Genomic DNA, 18,185 nt, shown 5'->3' on the forward strand with positions numbered 1-18,185 from the left:
CTGCATAAAGAGGCTCTGCTTCAGCTTAGAAACCGCTGCTCTATTTTCTCAGTTAGTTTATCCCAAAATCTGTGGATCTCTGTGTGTTCATCAACCCCACTTGTCCTGGTGACACCCAGTCTTTGAGCCCCCTCTTTGAGGCTGTGCTGGGCACCCGAAAGTTGCCAGGTCCCTTTCTAATAACCTGTTACCTTGACAAATGGCTTCTCCTTTTTCAACGCCCCTGCTCATAAAAAGAGCACGAACGAGACGCGCAATGTGAGGATTTACTGCTTTGCTGTTTCTCAATCCACATTTGAGCAAATGACTTCATTCCTTTCGGACAGCACCCAGTATCCACCGCTCTCGATTGCGATCTGGCTCCGCGCTCTTGTGTCATTTTTAATGAGGCATTTTGTTTCTGCCTTGTGTGTCATTCTCACATGGTTTGCAGCAGAAATAATGATGTATTGTGTTTCAGTGGGTGCTGCGAACCCGTAGCTCTTAATGAGGTTGCATGGATATTTATGAGGCCATCTACCTGTTTTGCAACAGGGGGGGGTTCTGAGGCTAAAATACACTGGGATCTCCTTTTTTAGGGTTTTTTTTTAGCCAAAGATATTAAAATGATGGTGGAGATTTGCATTGGGAATTGCGGAAAAGATAATTTTGCCCCAAGGTAGGAGTTGATGGCTGATCAGAGCAATCCCAGCCTGCAGCAGCTTCTCTCCTAAAATGAATGTAGCAGCAGTGAGCTCAGAAATTTAAGGGGTGGCACATGAGGTGAGATGTCTTTTGGGGGTATTTCTGCTCCGTGAGGACAGGGATTTGGGCTCCTGCTGCATTTGTCATCAGGTGGGAGCAGGGCCTTGGTGAGGACGGGAGTGGGAGCAGGGATGGTGTCACTACTTCATGCAGCAGCTGCGTTAGGACAAACTGAGGGACAATTTGCTGTGGGATCCCACAAAGAACAGGGTGGAAGCTCCTTGTGCTGGAGAACCAGGGCCTCTCTGTCCCTTTGCATGTGGCTGCCTTGTCCCTGTCCTTTTAATAGGCCCCATGCCCAAATTGTCAGGCAGAACCACACCTTGGTAGGGGTGAGAAGGGACCTCTGGAGATCACCCAGATCAGGGTCACCCAGAGGAGACCACCCAGGAACATGTCCAGGGGTGTGGATGTCTCCAGAGAAGGAGACCTCAAAACCTCTCCACAGCCTGGGCCATGCCCTGGTACCTCACATGAAGAAGTTTTTCCTTGTGTTTAGGTTGAACCTCCCTTGTCCCAGTTTGTGATCATTGCCCCTTGTCCTGTCACAGGACACAACCGAGCAGAAGAGTCTGGTCCCATCCTCCTGACCCAGCCCTTGAGATATTTCTAAGCATTAATGAGACCCCCCTCAGCCTCCTCTTCTCCAGCTGAACAGCCCCATCTCTCTCAGCCTTTCCTCCTATAGGAGATGCTCCAGTTCCCTCATCATCTCAGTGGCTCCAAACTGGGCTCTCTCCAGTCATTCCTTGTCCTTGAATTGGGGAGCCCAAAACTGGACGCAGAATTGCAGATGTGGCCTCACAAGGGAAAACCTCCCTTGACCAACTGGCACCCCAGAACTGAGTTTATTTGTTTTCCTGGCCACTTCTGTGAACTGGATCTCGGTCTCCCACTTTTTGCCTTGTGGCACCAATGCCTTTTTGGAGCAAACACAAAGCAGACGTTTGGCCGTGCCTACACCTCAGCCCAGCTTTCCCGGGGCAGTTTGTCGTGCTGTGCGCTTCCCAAATGATGCAACCCAACCGTTCCTGCACAGACAGAGGGTGCAGGATGCAGCTCTGCTCCAGGTCAGTGCTTGAGCTGCTGCAAAGGGGCAGTCGTTGTGTGCAGGGTTTTGGTGCTGAGTTACCCCCGGGGGTCACGTAACTCCTGGAGCCTCCTCGTAGCAGCGTAGCGTGCGGTTGGGAGCCGCTCATCGTCCCGACGTGTCTGCGAGGGAAGTTTTGGCACCAGACGGCGTGCCCTGTAGCGTAGCTCCACAGGCACGGGCCCAAGTCAGCACCTTGAGGCTGCGGCAGGAATCGCCCGCTTGCTTGGCTCCATCACGACTTTGCCAGGACGCTCATGACGTGGCACGGCCGGGCCGCGTGTGCCCATGCGATGGCCCCGTGCAGCCCCACGTGTGTGTGTGTGTGTGTGTGTGTGTGTGTCAGGGCCACACTGGCACTAAGCCCAGCGGCAAGTCTGTAATCCTTCTTAAATCAGGTACCAGAGCTGATTCATCCTGATTTTTAACTCCTGGAGTCAAATTTGGTGCACCTGATTCACGCCTGCTGCACGCTTGGTGAACTGGTCCTGCCTTGAAGGGCCCTTCCGCCTTTTTTTGTACCGGATAAACCCCTTCCCCTGTACCAAAAGGGGCTGTGCAGCCCGTGATACACAGGACAGATGCATCCTCAGCATCGTGGAGAGCTCTTCTTGCCCCTCCTCTCCTTTTCCTGCCAAGCCTCTCCTCCCTCGTGTACCCTGGAAACCTGCCGCAGGTGGAGCTGGTGACTGGAGGTGGCTTTGGGGTGCTGATGGGTGGAGGGAGTTGATTTTTGGGTGCTGGGGCTGGAGGAGGTTTCTCTGAGCAGAGGCATGGCCATGGGTAGCCCCAGCTCCATGCTACGTTGAACCTGATCTTCCCTCCCCTCCCACAGACCTGGAAAGAGTCACTCATGTCGTAGGCAATGTGGGTAAGTGAGAAGTAATTATAATTCTAATTATTATTATTATTATTGTCATCGTTGAATGTATTGATTACGATGGTGCCTGACACAGACCTACCACACCCTCTGCTGCCATCAGCACCCAGGGCTTGGCTCCCTATGAGGTCCAAGGCTGCAATCGTGCCCTTTGCTCGCGCCGTAAAACCTGATACTGAGTCCCGAGCTGGGAAAGGACCAGAGAATAGGGGAGTTTTGCGCCTTTCTTTTTGCTTTTGTTTGGAAACTTCGTCGTAGTTGTCCAGCTGGGTGCTGGAGTGGTGTGTTTTGTTGGCTGAGATATAATTACAGAATCATTAAGGTTGGAAAAGACCTCCAAGACCAAGTCCAACCGTCAACCCAACCCCACCATGGCCACTAAGCCGTGTCCCGAAGTGCCGCATCCACACGGTTTTTGGACCCCTCCAGGGATGGGGACTCCACCACTGTCCTGGGCACTGTTAAGTGCTGAGTTAAAATACCGGGCTGATTTTGGGACATGCTAAAGCCCAGATTTGGGGAGCACGATTCTCCTCACTTCTGTATTTCCTGTGTTTGCAACTGTAGGAAAAAACCCAACCCTCTCATCTTCCTGAGAGCTGAGCTGGCCCCTCTGTAAGCAGAGATAACCATCTCGGCTTGGTGATTATAGCTGTAATAAAATACTTGTAACAAATTAATGGTTTGAAGGGTTTTTGCCCTTCTCTTCTTCTGACAGTGACTCACCGGGGAGGAGATCCAACACCTCCCTGCTTTAGCCCCTCTGCCTTTGCTTTCCTGCTTTTTTGCCTTTCACAAAATTGTCGGTGTGTTCACAGGTGGAGCTGGTTTGGGTCAATCCTGCAAGTTCCCATTTTTACACGGCAAATGCATTAAATTCCTGCATTTCCACGTGGAAAAACATCCTCGCTGCGTGCACCCCCAGTGCTTGTCCATGGGAAACCATCTCTGGAAACCCCGGCTGGTACAAACCACCATCTATAGCAGGAGTTTATGCTGAATATGATGGGTTTTTTTGCAATCCAATGGTGTTTTTGCAATCCAATGGCCTGAAGATTAACAGGAATATTTGCAGCCACGTGTTTGGTAACGTGTCGCTCCGTGCGTAGGGAGTGGAGGGAGGCGATACGGGTTTTACTCCTGCCTCTCCCACATACTTCCTGCCTACAGGACAGTTTATCTCTCAAACACCACATACGGTTCTGTGTTTTTCTCGGTTATTTTTCTTCCTTAGGAGCATTTGTTGGGCAACACATCTGTTTGGACAGCTTTGATTTTGCAAAAGGTCTTGGAATTCCTAAGTGGGGCCGGAGGCTGCGGAGCAGCTTTGTTCCCGTGCAGTCACCGGTGTGAAGATGGTTATTTGTGTTGTGGTCGGTATTAAGAAACCCAGTCGCTGTCCGCAATTACGTTGCGCCAAGGGCCGTACAAAACACGAGTGAATTAGGATGGCTGCTGTGTCGGATGCTTAATATTTTGGGGGATATAAGGGTGCTTCCTGGGCTTGGAGATAGAGGATCAATGGGTGGCATCGTCCCGTTGGCTCTGCCCAAGCGGTGTTGGACAAAACATCAATAAGAGCATTTCTTGTTGATGACTCTGCAAGATCGCTGCTCTCCTTCCTTGCTCCATTCACTTGGCGTTGTTATCCTTTAACCGAGACATGAATCAGGCCCGCAAACCCCTGCAATAACGCTGAGTACGGCTGGGCTGGTTTTATGGTCAACTGATGGGGTTCCCTTGACTGCAGGGAAATGACCTCAAGGTTTCCATCTGAACAGGGCACAGTCGTTTGCAATTGAGTTGAGTTAATTAAAACGGGAAGAGGGGAAGATCTCCTCACACCACCACGTGCGATCTCGCTGCCGCAGGGCTGAGTGTAACCAAGGAGTAAACCAGTGATGGGCAGAGAGGACCGTGAGTAGCGGTTGAAGGCGCTGGTCAAGGTGCAACCTCCACTTTGGGAAGGGTTAAGGAGCTGATGGAGAAATGTGACCAAAGGAAAGATCACTTTATAATTGCTCTATATTTTGAGGCTGGCCAGTCTGTATTAATGGCTTGAGATAGATGGACTCTGATTTTATGGGGCTAGAACATGGATTTTTCCATTCATTTCCATTCGCCATTTCCAGCAAAATCTGAGCCCAGCATTACCAGGACTCACAATTTCACCTCTGCTCTGAGAACTGTAGTGTTTTAATTTGTTTGTTTGTTTGTTTTTGCTTAAGGCATCAGCTGTGGGAGTGACTCTCAACTTTCATGTAAAAATTACCCTCGTAATTATGATTATACGTAATTATAACTATATTTATAGTTATTCCTTCATGATTTCTTGTCATCTTAAGCTGTTGTAATTTGGGAGAGAGGGGAAAAAAACCAGCTTTAGGTGCATGTAAAACAGGCTGGAGGGGGGGAAAGTCCATAGTTTGGATGCTTCCGCCATGTGTCAGGCACAGAGAGCTTTTCTGATGATCCGATGCCCCGCTGTGTTCCTGGGAAAGATCCCTGCAGCCCATCTGCGTGGGTTGGGTTTGCTTATTTGTCCAGGAGCTCATGGCAACGCACAGAGGTTCCCATTGCTGCTGGTGTCACTGCTCCTTCTGCAAACAGGACAGCGGCTGCATCGTGGTGCCGAGCAGCTGGAAGATGCTGGAGGGGGGAAACCTCCAGCGGCAGCAACGCCTTGGGGGTCCAGATTGCTCCTGGAGATGCTGGCGAGTGGTTTTGTGCTGTGATGTGAACACCCTGGGGGCTGTGCTCACACAGAATCCAAGAATATCAGGAGTTGGAAGGGACCTCGCAAGCTCCCCCAGTCCAACCCCCCCAGAGCAGGATCACCAGAGCAGTCACACAGGAACACGGCCAGGGCTTTGGGTGTCTCCACACAAGGAGACTCCACAACCTCTCTGGGCAGCCTGGGCCATGCTCTGCACCCTCACACTGACAAAGTTTGGCCTCATGTTCACATGAACCTCCTGTGCTCCAGCTTGGGACCATTGCCCCTTGTCCTGGCATTGGCCATCCCAGAGCAGAGCCTGGCTCCTTCCTCCTGACACTGCCCTTTCCACATTGATCACATGGATGAGTGGGATGTGGGCTCCCCTGGTCTCCTCTGCTCCAAGCTCAAGAGCCCCAGCTCCCTCAGCCACTCCTCAGCAGGAGATGCTCCACTCCCTCCATCACTTTGTGGCCCTGCTGGACTCTTTCAAGCAGTTCCTGTCCTTCTTGCACTGAGGGCCCAGAGCTCACACAAGATTGCAGCTGGGGTCTGAGCAGGGCAGAGCAGAGGGGCAGGAGAACCTCTCTGCCCTACAACCACCCCTTCTCATCTACCCCAGGTCCTTTTCTGCCTGGCTGCTTTCATGCTCACCCCATGGTCTTTTTTGGGTTTCGGCTGACAGGACGAGCATAGCCAATGCTGAGCTGGAGGAGGAGTTTCATAGCAAGGAACTGAGCTGAGGGATCCCCAGCCTCAGCGAAGCAAGCAGAGGAGGAGGAAAGGTGAGAAACCTTGCTGGAAACCTTGTTGTTAACACAGAGCTGGCTCTGTCACCCCGGGCAAGCTCCCTCCAGCTATTCCTGCTGGTCCCACCATGCCCCCTTTAGTACTGAGGCTGCAGGGTTGTGAGAGTGGAGAGCAAAATCATAGAATTCTAGAATAATTTGGGTTGGAAAGGACCTCAAAGCCCCCCCAGTCCAACCCCCCATGGGGGGACACCTCCACCAGCCCAGGCTGCTCCAGGCCCCGTCCAACCTGGCCTTGGGCACTGCCAGGGAGGGGGCACCCACAGCTTCTCTGGGCAACCTGGGCCAGGGCCTCACCTTCCTCATAGGGAAGAAAAATGCAGTTTCCACGTATGAAACTACATGTAGTTGCAGCTTGAACAATGCCGATGCACGTGCCAAGGGCGCTGGAGCAGAGAGAGGCCACAGAAGTGATTTCAAGTCCTCAGAAAAGCCACTTGTTTAATGAAAGATGTGAGGGTTTCAGCCCGCTCAGTTTATCCAATGTAAGACCACGAGAGTGGTGACTTAACATTAATAAGGGAATCACAGCAGGTTCAAGAGAGCTGTTGAAGTGCTCGGGAAGTGAGTAGTGCCTGAAAACTAAAGACACCAGTTAAAGAACTCCAAATTAGACCTAAGGCCCCGAGTTATAGCAGGGATGGTTCCTGTTGCAAGGCAATGAACTGTGCCAGGTACCAACCTTTGGAACAAATGAATCCCTCGACTCAGCCAGCCATCGCCTTTCTGGAAAAGCCTCTTTCCTGTCATTGAGATACTAGGCTGCAGAGCTGCGTCATTATACTGAGCTTTATAGCCCAAGCAACACTGGAAGTAGGACTAAACAAATGAATAAAACCTCATGATAGACGGCCACCACATCCTAATGTGGCTCGGTTGTGCATCAGGTTGTTGACAGACGTTTGGGACTGTAGGAGAGCAGGTTCCCTCTGGAGCAATCTCTGTATTCGCAGGGATAATTGATGATGATTGATAAAGAATTTTTATTAATGAGGCTACAGAGATGCTGAAAGGGGAAGCTGTGATTGCAGCGTGGGGGGAATCCTCAGCGCAGAGGTTTTATGGCTGCAAGTGCTGCTGCGTTGGCTTTGCTTTTGGGTGTTGTTAGCAAGAATAATATAATAATATCTTGATAGTGTTGTTCTGACAACCCCTGAGCGCCCCATCGTGCCCTTGCAGTCCCCCAGCCGTGAGACCACCAAAACACGGCGTGTCGTTAGGACACTAATTAATTAATGACTCACTGCCGAAGCACTTTGGAGCAGTAATCACAAACCAGGACTGCGCTGTGCAAACACAGAACTGAAGGGCACTCCCTGCTCCATAAAGCTTTCAGGCCAAACATTGCAATCTAAACATACAGCAAGAGATAGCCCACGGGATATCGGCAGAAGATGTGGAAACAGGTGTGGATCAGCATAACCACATGTTTAGAACACACAATTTTACTCTTCTGCAAAGATTTTTTTCCTCTTCCGTGACCATATTTGGGTTTTTTTCCCCCTTTTCTGGGCTAGAATTGAGAGTTTGGTTCATTTTCTCAAGGGTTTATGGAGATATTTGTGATTTGTGGCTCTTTTAATGGCTTTCTGAGCATCAGTGCAGAAGAGTGGGCTGCTTCTGGGTGTTTTAGGGGTCACTTCACTTCACATTTCCCCAGGGGGTGTTTCACTGGGCACTACAGCGTCCTCTGCCTCACCAAACCTGAATCCCTGGGGGTCATTCGCAAGGGCTTGGAAGTATTTACCGGTCAGTGCGGTTGTGAAACTATGCGGTGTTACCATGGCATCCCAACAACACAAGCAAACTCTGCTCCTGACATCTCTGGGTCCGGCTCTGACCTAACCCGACTTGAAACCGGATTGAAACGGAGAATATTCCCATTGCAGGATGGGTTGTAAGAAGTGCAGGGGATCTAAACTGGCTTCCTGCAGCACCAGAGCACAGAGCAATGAGGTAAATGAGGCTTTCCCGGGTTGCTAATGGGACAGAAAAGCAAGCTTGGACTTTGAATGGTAGACAGACTCATCCTTACCTAAAATCAGCGGTGCCGCACGACGGTAATTAAGATTAGAAAATGGCTTTTCATGGATCTGATAGCGCAAACCAGGGTGAAGTTCAGTTCTCGTAGTGCTGAACTGGTGGTTCTGCCGACAGCAGCGTTGCCTTTACGATGGTTTGTCTGACAGCAGGTCGTGCTTTACCTGGCTGCATTGCTCTCTGCCATTGGATTGCTTTCTGTTCGGGGTTGTGCAAAAAACCCTCGGCTGCTGCTACAAAGGAATCTGCAACCTGATAAAATCCAGGGCTTGTTTTGGTGGGGTTATTCTTGCCTGGTGCCAGGACTCGATCGCGCTTTCGGGTTCAATTTCTGCCTGAAGATATTGCGGAGCTGTGGCAGAGCTTTGCGAACTCGCCAGGACCTGGTGCTGTGTAAAGCAGCTGCAAGGTTCTGCCCTGTGCAGATTAAATCAACCCTGGCCTGTCCACAGCAGCCACAGGGTCAAGTACGGGTGTGCATGCTTTATATTCAATGGATTTTATTGTATTTGCTGGTGAAAGCCGAGCCAGCTTGCAGAGCAGGGAGGAACCTTGCCTCCTATGTCTCTGCCTGGCTCAATCTCCCCCTTTCCCTCCTTCCAAATGAGAATTTCCTTTTAGTAGCTGGGCTCTCCAGCCAACTTTTGTTCTTCCCGCAAAGAAGGAAGTGCATATTTTGAATAGGCCGTGGCCAGAACATGTAAGCAGCATTATCTCACTGTCCCGATGAGAGGGGAAGAGCTGAAGGGTGACACATTCAGGCCAGACTTTGAAATCTCAGGGAGGATTTATGACCTGATAGTGAAGAGACCTGTCCCTGCGAGGCTATTTGAAAGTGCAGAAACCCTATAAAACTAATATTTGTCTTTGCCTCTTCCGCATAGAAACACAGGAATTTAAGCAGAAACTTGTCCTGGCTCCCTTTGAGTGTGGACTGGCACGCTGGGTGTTTCCATGCACAGGTATTTTCCACCTAAACCACCTTTATTTTAACACTAACAGGAGAGAGGTGGCAAAACCCCGGTGTCCAGGGATCGCTGTGTTCCCCTGCATGGCACAGACCAGCTGGGTCCTGTGTGTGTGTCCAAGGCTGCAGCTGGCTTTGGTTTACATTAAACCTGGCAGGACCTGACGCTCAGCTGTGGCCCCTTATCTCTGCTGTGGCACAGGGGGAGCCACCTGTGCTGTAATAAAGTAAAAAATCAATGCATATTTTCCTTTCATCACCTGCTTAGGCAAGCGAGGAGGAATGGAAAAGCCTTTGGGAAGTGGGGACCGTGCCTGGCCTGGTACAGCTCTGCCGTGGAGCCCAGGAGAGGCCGGGGATGCGGCGCCAGGTGTGTCCTGTCCCTTCCCTCCTGGCCCTTCCCTCCTGGCCTGCTCCAATTCAGCAGGTCGAGGGAGGGTGGGAAGGCAGCCAGGCACACCCAGCTCTCCAGGCAGTAAAATGATCCCTCTTTTGCCCTTGGGCCAAGCCCAGCTTTTCTAACGGATAAAAGGAGAAGCAGGCAGGAGAACCCGCTCACTGCCCTGCTCTCCAGCACAGCTCCCCTCCTCTTTCCAAGGGTGTAGGATACTGAAAACGCCCTCGGAGCAGCCATGTCCCGCTCTGTCAGCTTCAGCTCTCGCTCTGCGGCCGTCCCAGGGATCAGCCAAGTGCGTGTCAGCACCGTCTCCTCGACCCGTGGACTAGGAGGGGGCTTAGGCAGGGCAGGGGGCTTTGGCAGCTCCAGCCTCTACAGCCTGGGCTCTGCCAACAAGCGGATCTCCGTTGGAGGCGGCAGCTCCTACAGCGTTCGCTCTGGATACGGCTACGGGGGCATGGGGCTCGGTGGGGCGCTGGGCCCCGCGGGCATCCAGGAGGTCACCATCAACCAGAGCCTCCTGACACCCCTGAACCTGGAGATCGACCCCAACATCCAGCGGGTGCGCAAGGAGGAGAAGGAGCAGATCAAGACGCTCAACAACAGATTCGCCTCCTTCATCGACAAGGTGAGGTGTTGGAGAGGCTGGTGGCTCTGTGGATGCTGCTTAAAAAGCAGGTCTGACCCAAAGCTTGACCACATTTTAAGGGGGGGGTTCACAAATGGGCCCAGTCCTCAGGAGCATGGTGTGATTTGCCTACTGCAGTGCAATAACTTAAAGCCCTGCTAGTGTTGCTGTCGGTAAAGGGTTTTGCCCTGCTTAGGCCAGCTTTGCACCCTCTTTATTTAGCTGGTATTGCCCATAATGTGGGTGCAGGCTTTAAGGAGCAAATCTGCACCCAAGCACACCACCAGCAACAACAAAATCAGGGAGGAGGGGGCTTTTTGGGGAGGAATCATCTCAGCAGAACAGATCTTTGTGAAAGTCGGAGTCTGCTGTGTTTTTTTGCACTGCCCTCTCCCTCTGTGGCTTTGCACCGATTGATCCTGTGTAAACTGCAGCTCTGGCATCCTCACAATGCGAGGAATCCAGACCTGGAGTTTGAGCGCGGGGCTTCTGTCAAGGGTCAGACAAGCAGAACCTGCTTATCTTTAATTCATACACAGCCATAAATTCATAAGATCAGAGCAGCAAATCTCCCTCCTGGTCTTTATCACCCTCCAGAGTTCGGGTGCTTCCTATAAGCAAGGAAAATTCTTCAGATAAAATCACAGCCCATCATTCTCCGGGGATCCAAATCCTGTAGTGTCAGCTCCCCCTTCCTCCCACTTTCACCAATGACCCCTTGGTTCCTTTCCAGGTCCGGTTCCTGGAGCAGCAAAACAAAATGCTGGAGACCAAATGGAGCCTTCTCCAGGACCAGAAAACCGCCCGGAGTAACATCGCCCCCATGTTTGAGGCGTACATCAACAACCTGCGGCGTCAGCTGGATGGGCTGTTGAATGACAAAGGGCGTTTGGAGGGCGAGCTGAAGAACATGCAGGATCTTGTTGAGGATTTCAAGACCAAGTAATGTATAATCTTCCCATCTAACGGTGTAGTTGAGCTGCCAGCTTGGTCAGTAGATGGGCAGAGATGTCCCCAGCTTTTCCAGCCATGGGTTAGGCGTCAAGCCCAGGGAATTTCCCTTGATTCCTGCCTGGGTTGCTTCTTATTCCTAGCACCTTGTTTTCACGTGGCCTTCAGTGGCTCCATCCCCTTGGCTTTGCTCTGGGGCCTCCTTGGGGATGGCTTCGTGCTTTGGGTTGGATGTGCCTCCTCAGGTCCATAGGAACCCCATGGGAGCTCGGGTCCATAGGAACCCCTTGGGAGCCCATAGCCAGCAGTGGATGAGCTGCTGCTTATTTTGTGGGCAGGTAATGGAGCAGGCGAGCTGCAATTTTGAAGTGACTTTTCAGTCCCAATTGTGGGAGGAGTCCCATGAAGAAAGTAGCCTTTGTCCCAGCCTGGGCCCAACCCAGCTGTACCGGGGAATGCCTTTAATTAAAAAAGGAAAGAAAGAAAAGAGGGAGCGGGCAAACTGGATGGAGCAGGAACTGGAAACAAACTGATCTGATAATCCCCAGGGTGTGTTTGGGGAAAGTCGATAGCCAGTGATTCCCAAGAAGGAGCATGGGAATGATGTTTCCCCCAACCCTGTGGAGTTATTTCTACTTCGTGCTCATCCACAGTTGTACTTTGCAGCTCTGTGAGGAGCTGGTTTGCACCCAGAGGATTTATAGCCCTGATTTTGGTTGTGTGCCACATGAAGGCAAGGTCCACAGATGCATATTTATTTATTACAGGTCCGTGTGAAACCAAACCCTGTAGGTGTTAAGAGAAAGGAAGCAGGAATTAGGAGCCTAAGATGCAGCAGAGGGAGTAAGGATGTAGTAACTTGAGTTCAGAACCTGCTGCTCCCCATTTATATGAAAAATACCCCTCATTTTCTAAGTAGAATACCTAAACCGTGACTGGCTCTTTATGTGTCTGTCGCCTCTTTTTCATATGCTCAATTTTCACAGTAATTCTCAGTTACATCTGGAGCAGGGGAGGAGATTTACGTGCACGAGGCTCCAGGGGATGAGATTCAGTCTCTCATTCAGCGACTGCATTGACTAAGGGTGTGGTGCAAAGTAAGCAAGGGCAGGAGCCAGCCGTGTTTGCGTGTCCACGTGGCTCGGTGAGGGCCGTGCCAAGGTGTGACCGTGCACGGGGCTTCAATGGAGAACTTCGAATGATTTCTCAGTTCATTGACCAGTTTGGTGGAGCTTTGCCTGGGAAAAAAGGTGCTTAGAGGCATAATTAGCAATGGACAGCTTATCGTTGGACTCTGATCTTAAAGATCTTTTCCAACCAAGTGAATTTGTGAGGAATTTGACAAACATTTCTGGAATAATTTGGTCTTTTTGCTGATTACCCGTCCTGTGCCGCAGGCTGTGTGTACGCAGCACGCTGACCTAATTTCCAGGTCGTATATTACACCGCGATAGCAGCAGATGCAGCTCATTGGCCTCAGAAGGGACAAGGTCTGTTTATGCTGGTGTGGATGGGCAAGCTTCCAGCTCGGAGCAGAAGGGGAGGCACCTGGAGGCCGTTGGAAGCGAAGCAGCTCACGCTTTGGAAGGCAAATTACAGCGTTAGCCATGCAGGGACTGCGTCAATAAAGAGAGCAGTGTTCGCACTTTGGCAACAGCAAAGCCGAAACAGCCTGAAAAAGTGGTTCCTGCTCTGCTCCTTGGGTGTTGTTCAGGATCCATCCAGCAGATTCTTGCTGTGCTTTGCAGCAGGTGCACAAATTGATGCAAGGCAGGCTCTGAGATGCAGGTTTGCAAGGGGTAAAACAAGTGACCCTCCCGTAAGGTCGATGGAGCCTGATTTTGATCTGCTGAGGATTTAGCTCATTACACCCGAAGGTGAACACCTAAAGAAGGGACGTAGCCAATATTAGGAGTCAGTGGGGCTTTGGAACAAAGCCACTCTGTGCAGAGTGAGAAGAATTAATGTTCAGAATGAGGATAATTAATCTTGGCTCTTACCGGGACAGTGGTGTGTGATTGACACCTGAAAAATGTTCTCAGAGTCTGGAACAAGGAAATGCACAGAGAAAGTGGCATTAGTGAGTGCTTTGATCAGCGTAGAGGAATTTATTGAATCTCCTCGCATCTCTTCTGTGTTTGTGTTTGCTCTCTCGAGGGGCAAGAGCCCCAGGACATCGACTGCAATCCTGCAGCCATCCCTGAGCGAGAATAAAGAGCAGGAATCTTCTTAAATGCAGTGAATTTTAAGAAATATGGGGAAGCGTGGGTGAGAAATGCTGTCCAGGTTAACAGTCATGGTGTTGTGGACCAGAAGAGCTTTCAGACATCAGCTTGTCCAGGCAGGAAGGGAACCCCTGGAGCTGGTACCTCTTGTGCAATAAAATACACAGCGAGCCTCTGCCTGTGGCTGCCGTGCTTGGGGAAGCTTTGCTGAGGTGGCTCACAAAGAGGGAAAGGAGGGAGAGAGAAGAGAATGGGGTAACTCTTCACTCTGATAGGTTTTTCCTTTGACCCAGGCTCTAACTTCACACCAATCTCTTTTTTTCTGGTAGATACGAAGACGAGATCAACAAGCGCACGACAGCGGAAAATGAGTTTGTGGTGCTCAAGAAGGTGCGTGCCCTGGACGTTAGCAGGGACTGCTCGTAGATGCTTGCAGCCCTTCTCCCCCGTTTCCCCCTACGCTCTCATTGCTCCATCCATGCCCAGAGGTGAAGAAGAAAGTGTATTTCTTGGCTGTATCTTTTAGCCATCTATATCATGGCTGTATCTTATTCCAGGACATTTTCCAAGGCCTCCCCTGACCTGCAAACACAGGTCCAAGGGACCCTACAGAACACAGGGGATCCTGCACACCAGCAATATTTAGGACTTGGTGGGTCATGACAGAGAGACAGAGAGCAGACAGCTTGGGGAACTTGACGGGCTCGTGGCTGGGTGGATTTAGTCACAAAGCCACGGTAATCTCAGCGGATTATCCCTCTTTTTTAGGATGTGGATGCCGCCTACATGAACAAAGTGGAGCTGGAGGCCAAGGTGGATGCGCTGACAGATGAGATTAACTTCCTGAGGTCGCTCTATGAAGCGGTAAGGACCTTTCTGCTGCTTGTGGCTGCTGCGGTGTAGCATCACCAGTGGGTGAAGAACAGGGAATGGGGACTGGGGAAATTAATGGGCTGTTTTAATGAGGACGGTGATGGAGACATGGAACCTTCCCTTACATGTCCAAAAATAAGCCTGCAAGTAAAGTGCACGTCCTGTGAATTGCCACAGTAATTTCTCCCTATTTGGGATGTGAGGTGGATTTGTTGCAAGCCAGGACATGCATTATTTTTTTGATGCTGTATGGAAACAAGGAAACCCGGTGTATTCTAGCCAGTGTTTGTGTGCAGTGTGAGAGAAAGAAAGGAAAGCTCCCAAAGTCCTTTATCTTACCCGTTATTTGCAAGATAAGAGGTTGATTGAACTGGAGACATTGCATCCTTTGGCTGAGATGAAGGAATTTGGGCCTCGTGGTGTTGGGAAGGGGATGCTCAAAGATTTCATGCTGGGTTCTTATCTCAGGAGCGGGGTAAAAGAACTTTGCTGTCAAAATGTGGGTGATAAGAGGTAGCTCGGTTTCTGTTGTTACGTTGTGCTTTAGTTTCCTTTTAATTAATGATTGCTTGGAATGGATTCTTCTTATCTGCCTCCCTTTCTTTGTCTTTTCTTCTTTAATCGGCTTCCAAAAGAGAGGCCCTTAAAAGCCAGTGATTAATGGTATTATTTCTAATGCATCTGCCAGGAACTTAATGAGCTGCAGGCCCAGATCTCCGACACCTCCGTGGTGCTGTCCATGGACAACAACCGCAACCTGGACTTGGACAGCATCATCGCAGAGGTCAAAGCGCAGTACGAGGACATCGCCAACAGGAGCCGGGCTGAGGCTGAGTCCTGGTACCAGAGCAAGGTGAGTTATGGGAGAGATAAAGGCAGTTACAGCTTCTGTTGGTCTGTGTGTCAGGAGTGGGAGAGATTTTAGGCAGTTATCAGACCGCCAGCCTGACTCCATCCCTTTCTCTCACGCTGTTTTGTGTCACAGTATGAGGCACTGCAGGTCGCGGCTGGCAAACACGGGGACGACCTGCGCAACACCAAGAATGAGATCACAGAGATCAACCGCATGATCCAGAGGCTGCAGAGTGAAATCGAGAATGCAAAAGCCCAGGTGAGGACCTGCTCGTGTTCTCCTGCTGCAGAGCAGCGGCTTTAGCAGCAACGAGCGTGCCAGGGGTCTGGGTGTAACATCTGTAGGAGCGGTTTCACACAGAATCACAGAATCTTAGGGGTTGGAAGGGATCTGGAAAGATCCCCCAGTGCAACCCCCCCACAGCAGGATCACCAGAGCAGTCACACAGGAACACATCAGGGCTTTGGGTGTCTCCAGAGAAGGAGACTCCACAACCTCTCTGGGCAGCCTGGGCCATGCTCTGGACCCTCACACTGACAAAGTGTGGCCTCATGTTCACATGAACCTCCTGTGCTCCAGCTTGGGACCATTGCCCCTTGTCCTGGCACTGGACATCCCAGAGCAGAGCCTGGCTCCTTCCTCCTGACACTGCCCTTCCCACATTGATAACATGGATGAGGGCACCCCTGGTCTCCTCTGCTCCAAGCTCAAGAGCCCCAGCTCCCTCAGCGGCTCCTCAGAAGGGAGATGCTCCACTCCCTCCATCATCTTTGTGGCTCTGCGCTGGACTCTTTCAAGCAATTCCCTGTCCTTCTTGAACTGAGGGTTTGGGGGTGGCTGCGATGCTCACCTCAAAAGCTGCTGGTTTTGAGGGAGAAACTGTTGTGGGCAGTGTAATGCCAAGAGGCCGCTGCACTATGGGTGACAACACGTCCAGCAGCAACCTGGGAGCACAGGAGTGGCTGATGCAGAGCCATTTTTAAAGGGCAAAGCTGTGTGTGGCCTCCCTGCCAGCCGCACGTATTCCTTGTACCCTCCTGCTTCTGGGATCCTGGTCCACCCCCTTTTTGCAGAAGGGAGCACCATGTTTGGGCACATAAGAGCATTTCTCAGCCGTATGGGAGTTCTGTTTGCTTTCTCCAGGGGCCGTTATCGCTTTATCAAACGGCTGGTGAAAGCCAGACCAGCGAGTGGTTCAGACCATGTTCGGGGCTGAGCGCTGGCTGTGAATAACCAAGGTGTGCAAAGTTGGAGATAAGCCACGGTGATTCATCCGTTTGTGTTTATTTGGTTTCAGGGCAGGGAGGCTTCGACACACACTTGCAAGCAAAGAGCTGACCCACTGCAGCTCCCTTAAATAATGAATGAGAGCATAAAGCACATGTGTTCACTGTGAGCCCTTCCTGCCAAACATGGGGCTTTTTTGGAGGTGCAGGGGGCGCAGGTGAGGGTGGCCCCACAGGGGTGCTTTTGGGGTAGGTCTGCGTTGTTTGTTAGCTGCAGGTCTGCTCGAGTCCACGCTTGCCTCACATCAAAGCTTGCTGGAGACCAACTGGCTCTGAACAAGCTCTGGGGCAAAATGGGAGAGAAAACCTGAGCTTGCATTAACCCCAAGTGTTGTGTGCGGCGTGGGTGGGCTGAGGATCACCTGAAAATGAAGTCTCCTGAAAATGTAGCCAGCGGAGAGAAATAGGGTCTGCCTCTTGGAAGAACGTATCTTGGGATGAGATGAGATGAGGGTCCTTTGCAGGCTGATCTCCATCCAGTGCCCAAAAAGCCGTGTAGGCTTGGACTTACAGGGGTGCAGATGGCTCCAGGGCTCTGCAGACACACAGAGGTGGTCTGGCCAGTAGAGTTCATTAGCCCGTGGGCAGTGTTTTCCTGCACAAGGAGCTGAGATGCCCACTGACGTGCCCTGCTCTGTCCTTGCAGCGTGCCAAGCTGGAGGCGAGCATTGCAGAAGCCGAGGAGCGCGGGGAGTTGGCCGTCAAAGACGCCAAGGCAAAGCTGGAGGAGCTGGAGGCGGCGATGCAGAAGGCGAAACAGGACATGGCCCGGCAGCTCCGCGAGTACCAGGAGCTGATGAACGTCAAACTGGCGCTGGACATCGAGATCGCGACCTACAGGAAGCTGCTGGAGGGAGAGGAGTGCAGGTGGGTGCTGTGGTTTTTGTGTGAGGAAGGGTCCAGCCCTTTGGTGCCCTTTGCTTGGGGACATCGTGAGGGCTCAGTTCCAATCTCTGCATGGAAATACAGAAGAGAAAGCCTTGCATGTGAAACTGATTTTTGGTCCTGAAAATGCTTTGGCTGAAGAGCTAAACGGGCAGGTTCTGGGGAAAACTTGATCTTTTGGGTAAAAATAAGCAAAGAAGAAAAAATTGTTTTCCATTGTATGTTTGATACTGTGGCAGAACATTTCCAAGTGGCCCAAATCCCCCTGGGATTAGGACAGAGCTTCTGTGCTCTTTCAACAACCCCCAGGTGATAACAGAGCTTGTAAATGTAGGGCCAGAACAAAGCGCTGGATGGCACACTTATCTTGTCTGAATTATTTACAACAGCACTAATAGCTCCCTGCCATTGTCTTCAGCCGAGGCCCTGGGGGAACACTGAGTAATGCAGACTCTAACCCGTCCTCTTCCCTTTTTGCCTTTGTGTTTGTCTTCTCCAACAGGTTGGCTGGTGATGGAGTTGGCAACGTCAACATCTGTGAGTTGATTTTATAATTTATAAGAGTTATACATGGAAAATGCAGGTGGGGACCAACTGGGTCTGCGTGCAGGAGCCTCATAGCAACCCTGCCTTCTGCAACCCAGTCAAGCCCCCCGAGACAGAGGTTGATGGTGCTGTTTGCTCCATGGCAGACTTCAGCTCTAGCTCATCTGTATGAAATTTAACGTGGGGGAATATTGATCTTCATTTATTCCCTTTTTATATGGGGGAAAACACACTGGTGAGAAAAGGCATGGCCTGGATTGGGAGTTAGTGCGAGGGTGAGGTTAGGGGGTGGCTT

General features: G+C 51.2%; 1 protein-coding gene across 1 annotated transcript; it reads left to right on the top strand.

Annotated features, from left to right (window-relative positions):
- Positions 1-9,810: 9,810 nt before the first annotated feature.
- Positions 9,811-17,881, top strand: LOC104540396 (keratin, type II cytoskeletal cochleal; the record flags this gene model as incomplete). Its single annotated transcript, XM_010184200.1, has 8 exons — positions 9,811-10,271; positions 11,005-11,213; positions 13,777-13,837; positions 14,216-14,311; positions 15,009-15,104; positions 15,306-15,431; positions 17,106-17,326; positions 17,847-17,881. Coding segments are annotated over exons 1-8 (1,237 nt in total), but the record flags the coding sequence as incomplete, so codon positions are not given.
- Positions 17,882-18,185: the final 304 nt, after the last annotated feature.

Source organism: Mesitornis unicolor, unplaced genomic scaffold (assembly GCF_000695765.1).
Source record: "Mesitornis unicolor isolate BGI_N332 unplaced genomic scaffold, ASM69576v1 scaffold15695, whole genome shotgun sequence".
Taxonomy (NCBI): Eukaryota; Metazoa; Chordata; class Aves; order Mesitornithiformes; family Mesitornithidae; genus Mesitornis; species Mesitornis unicolor.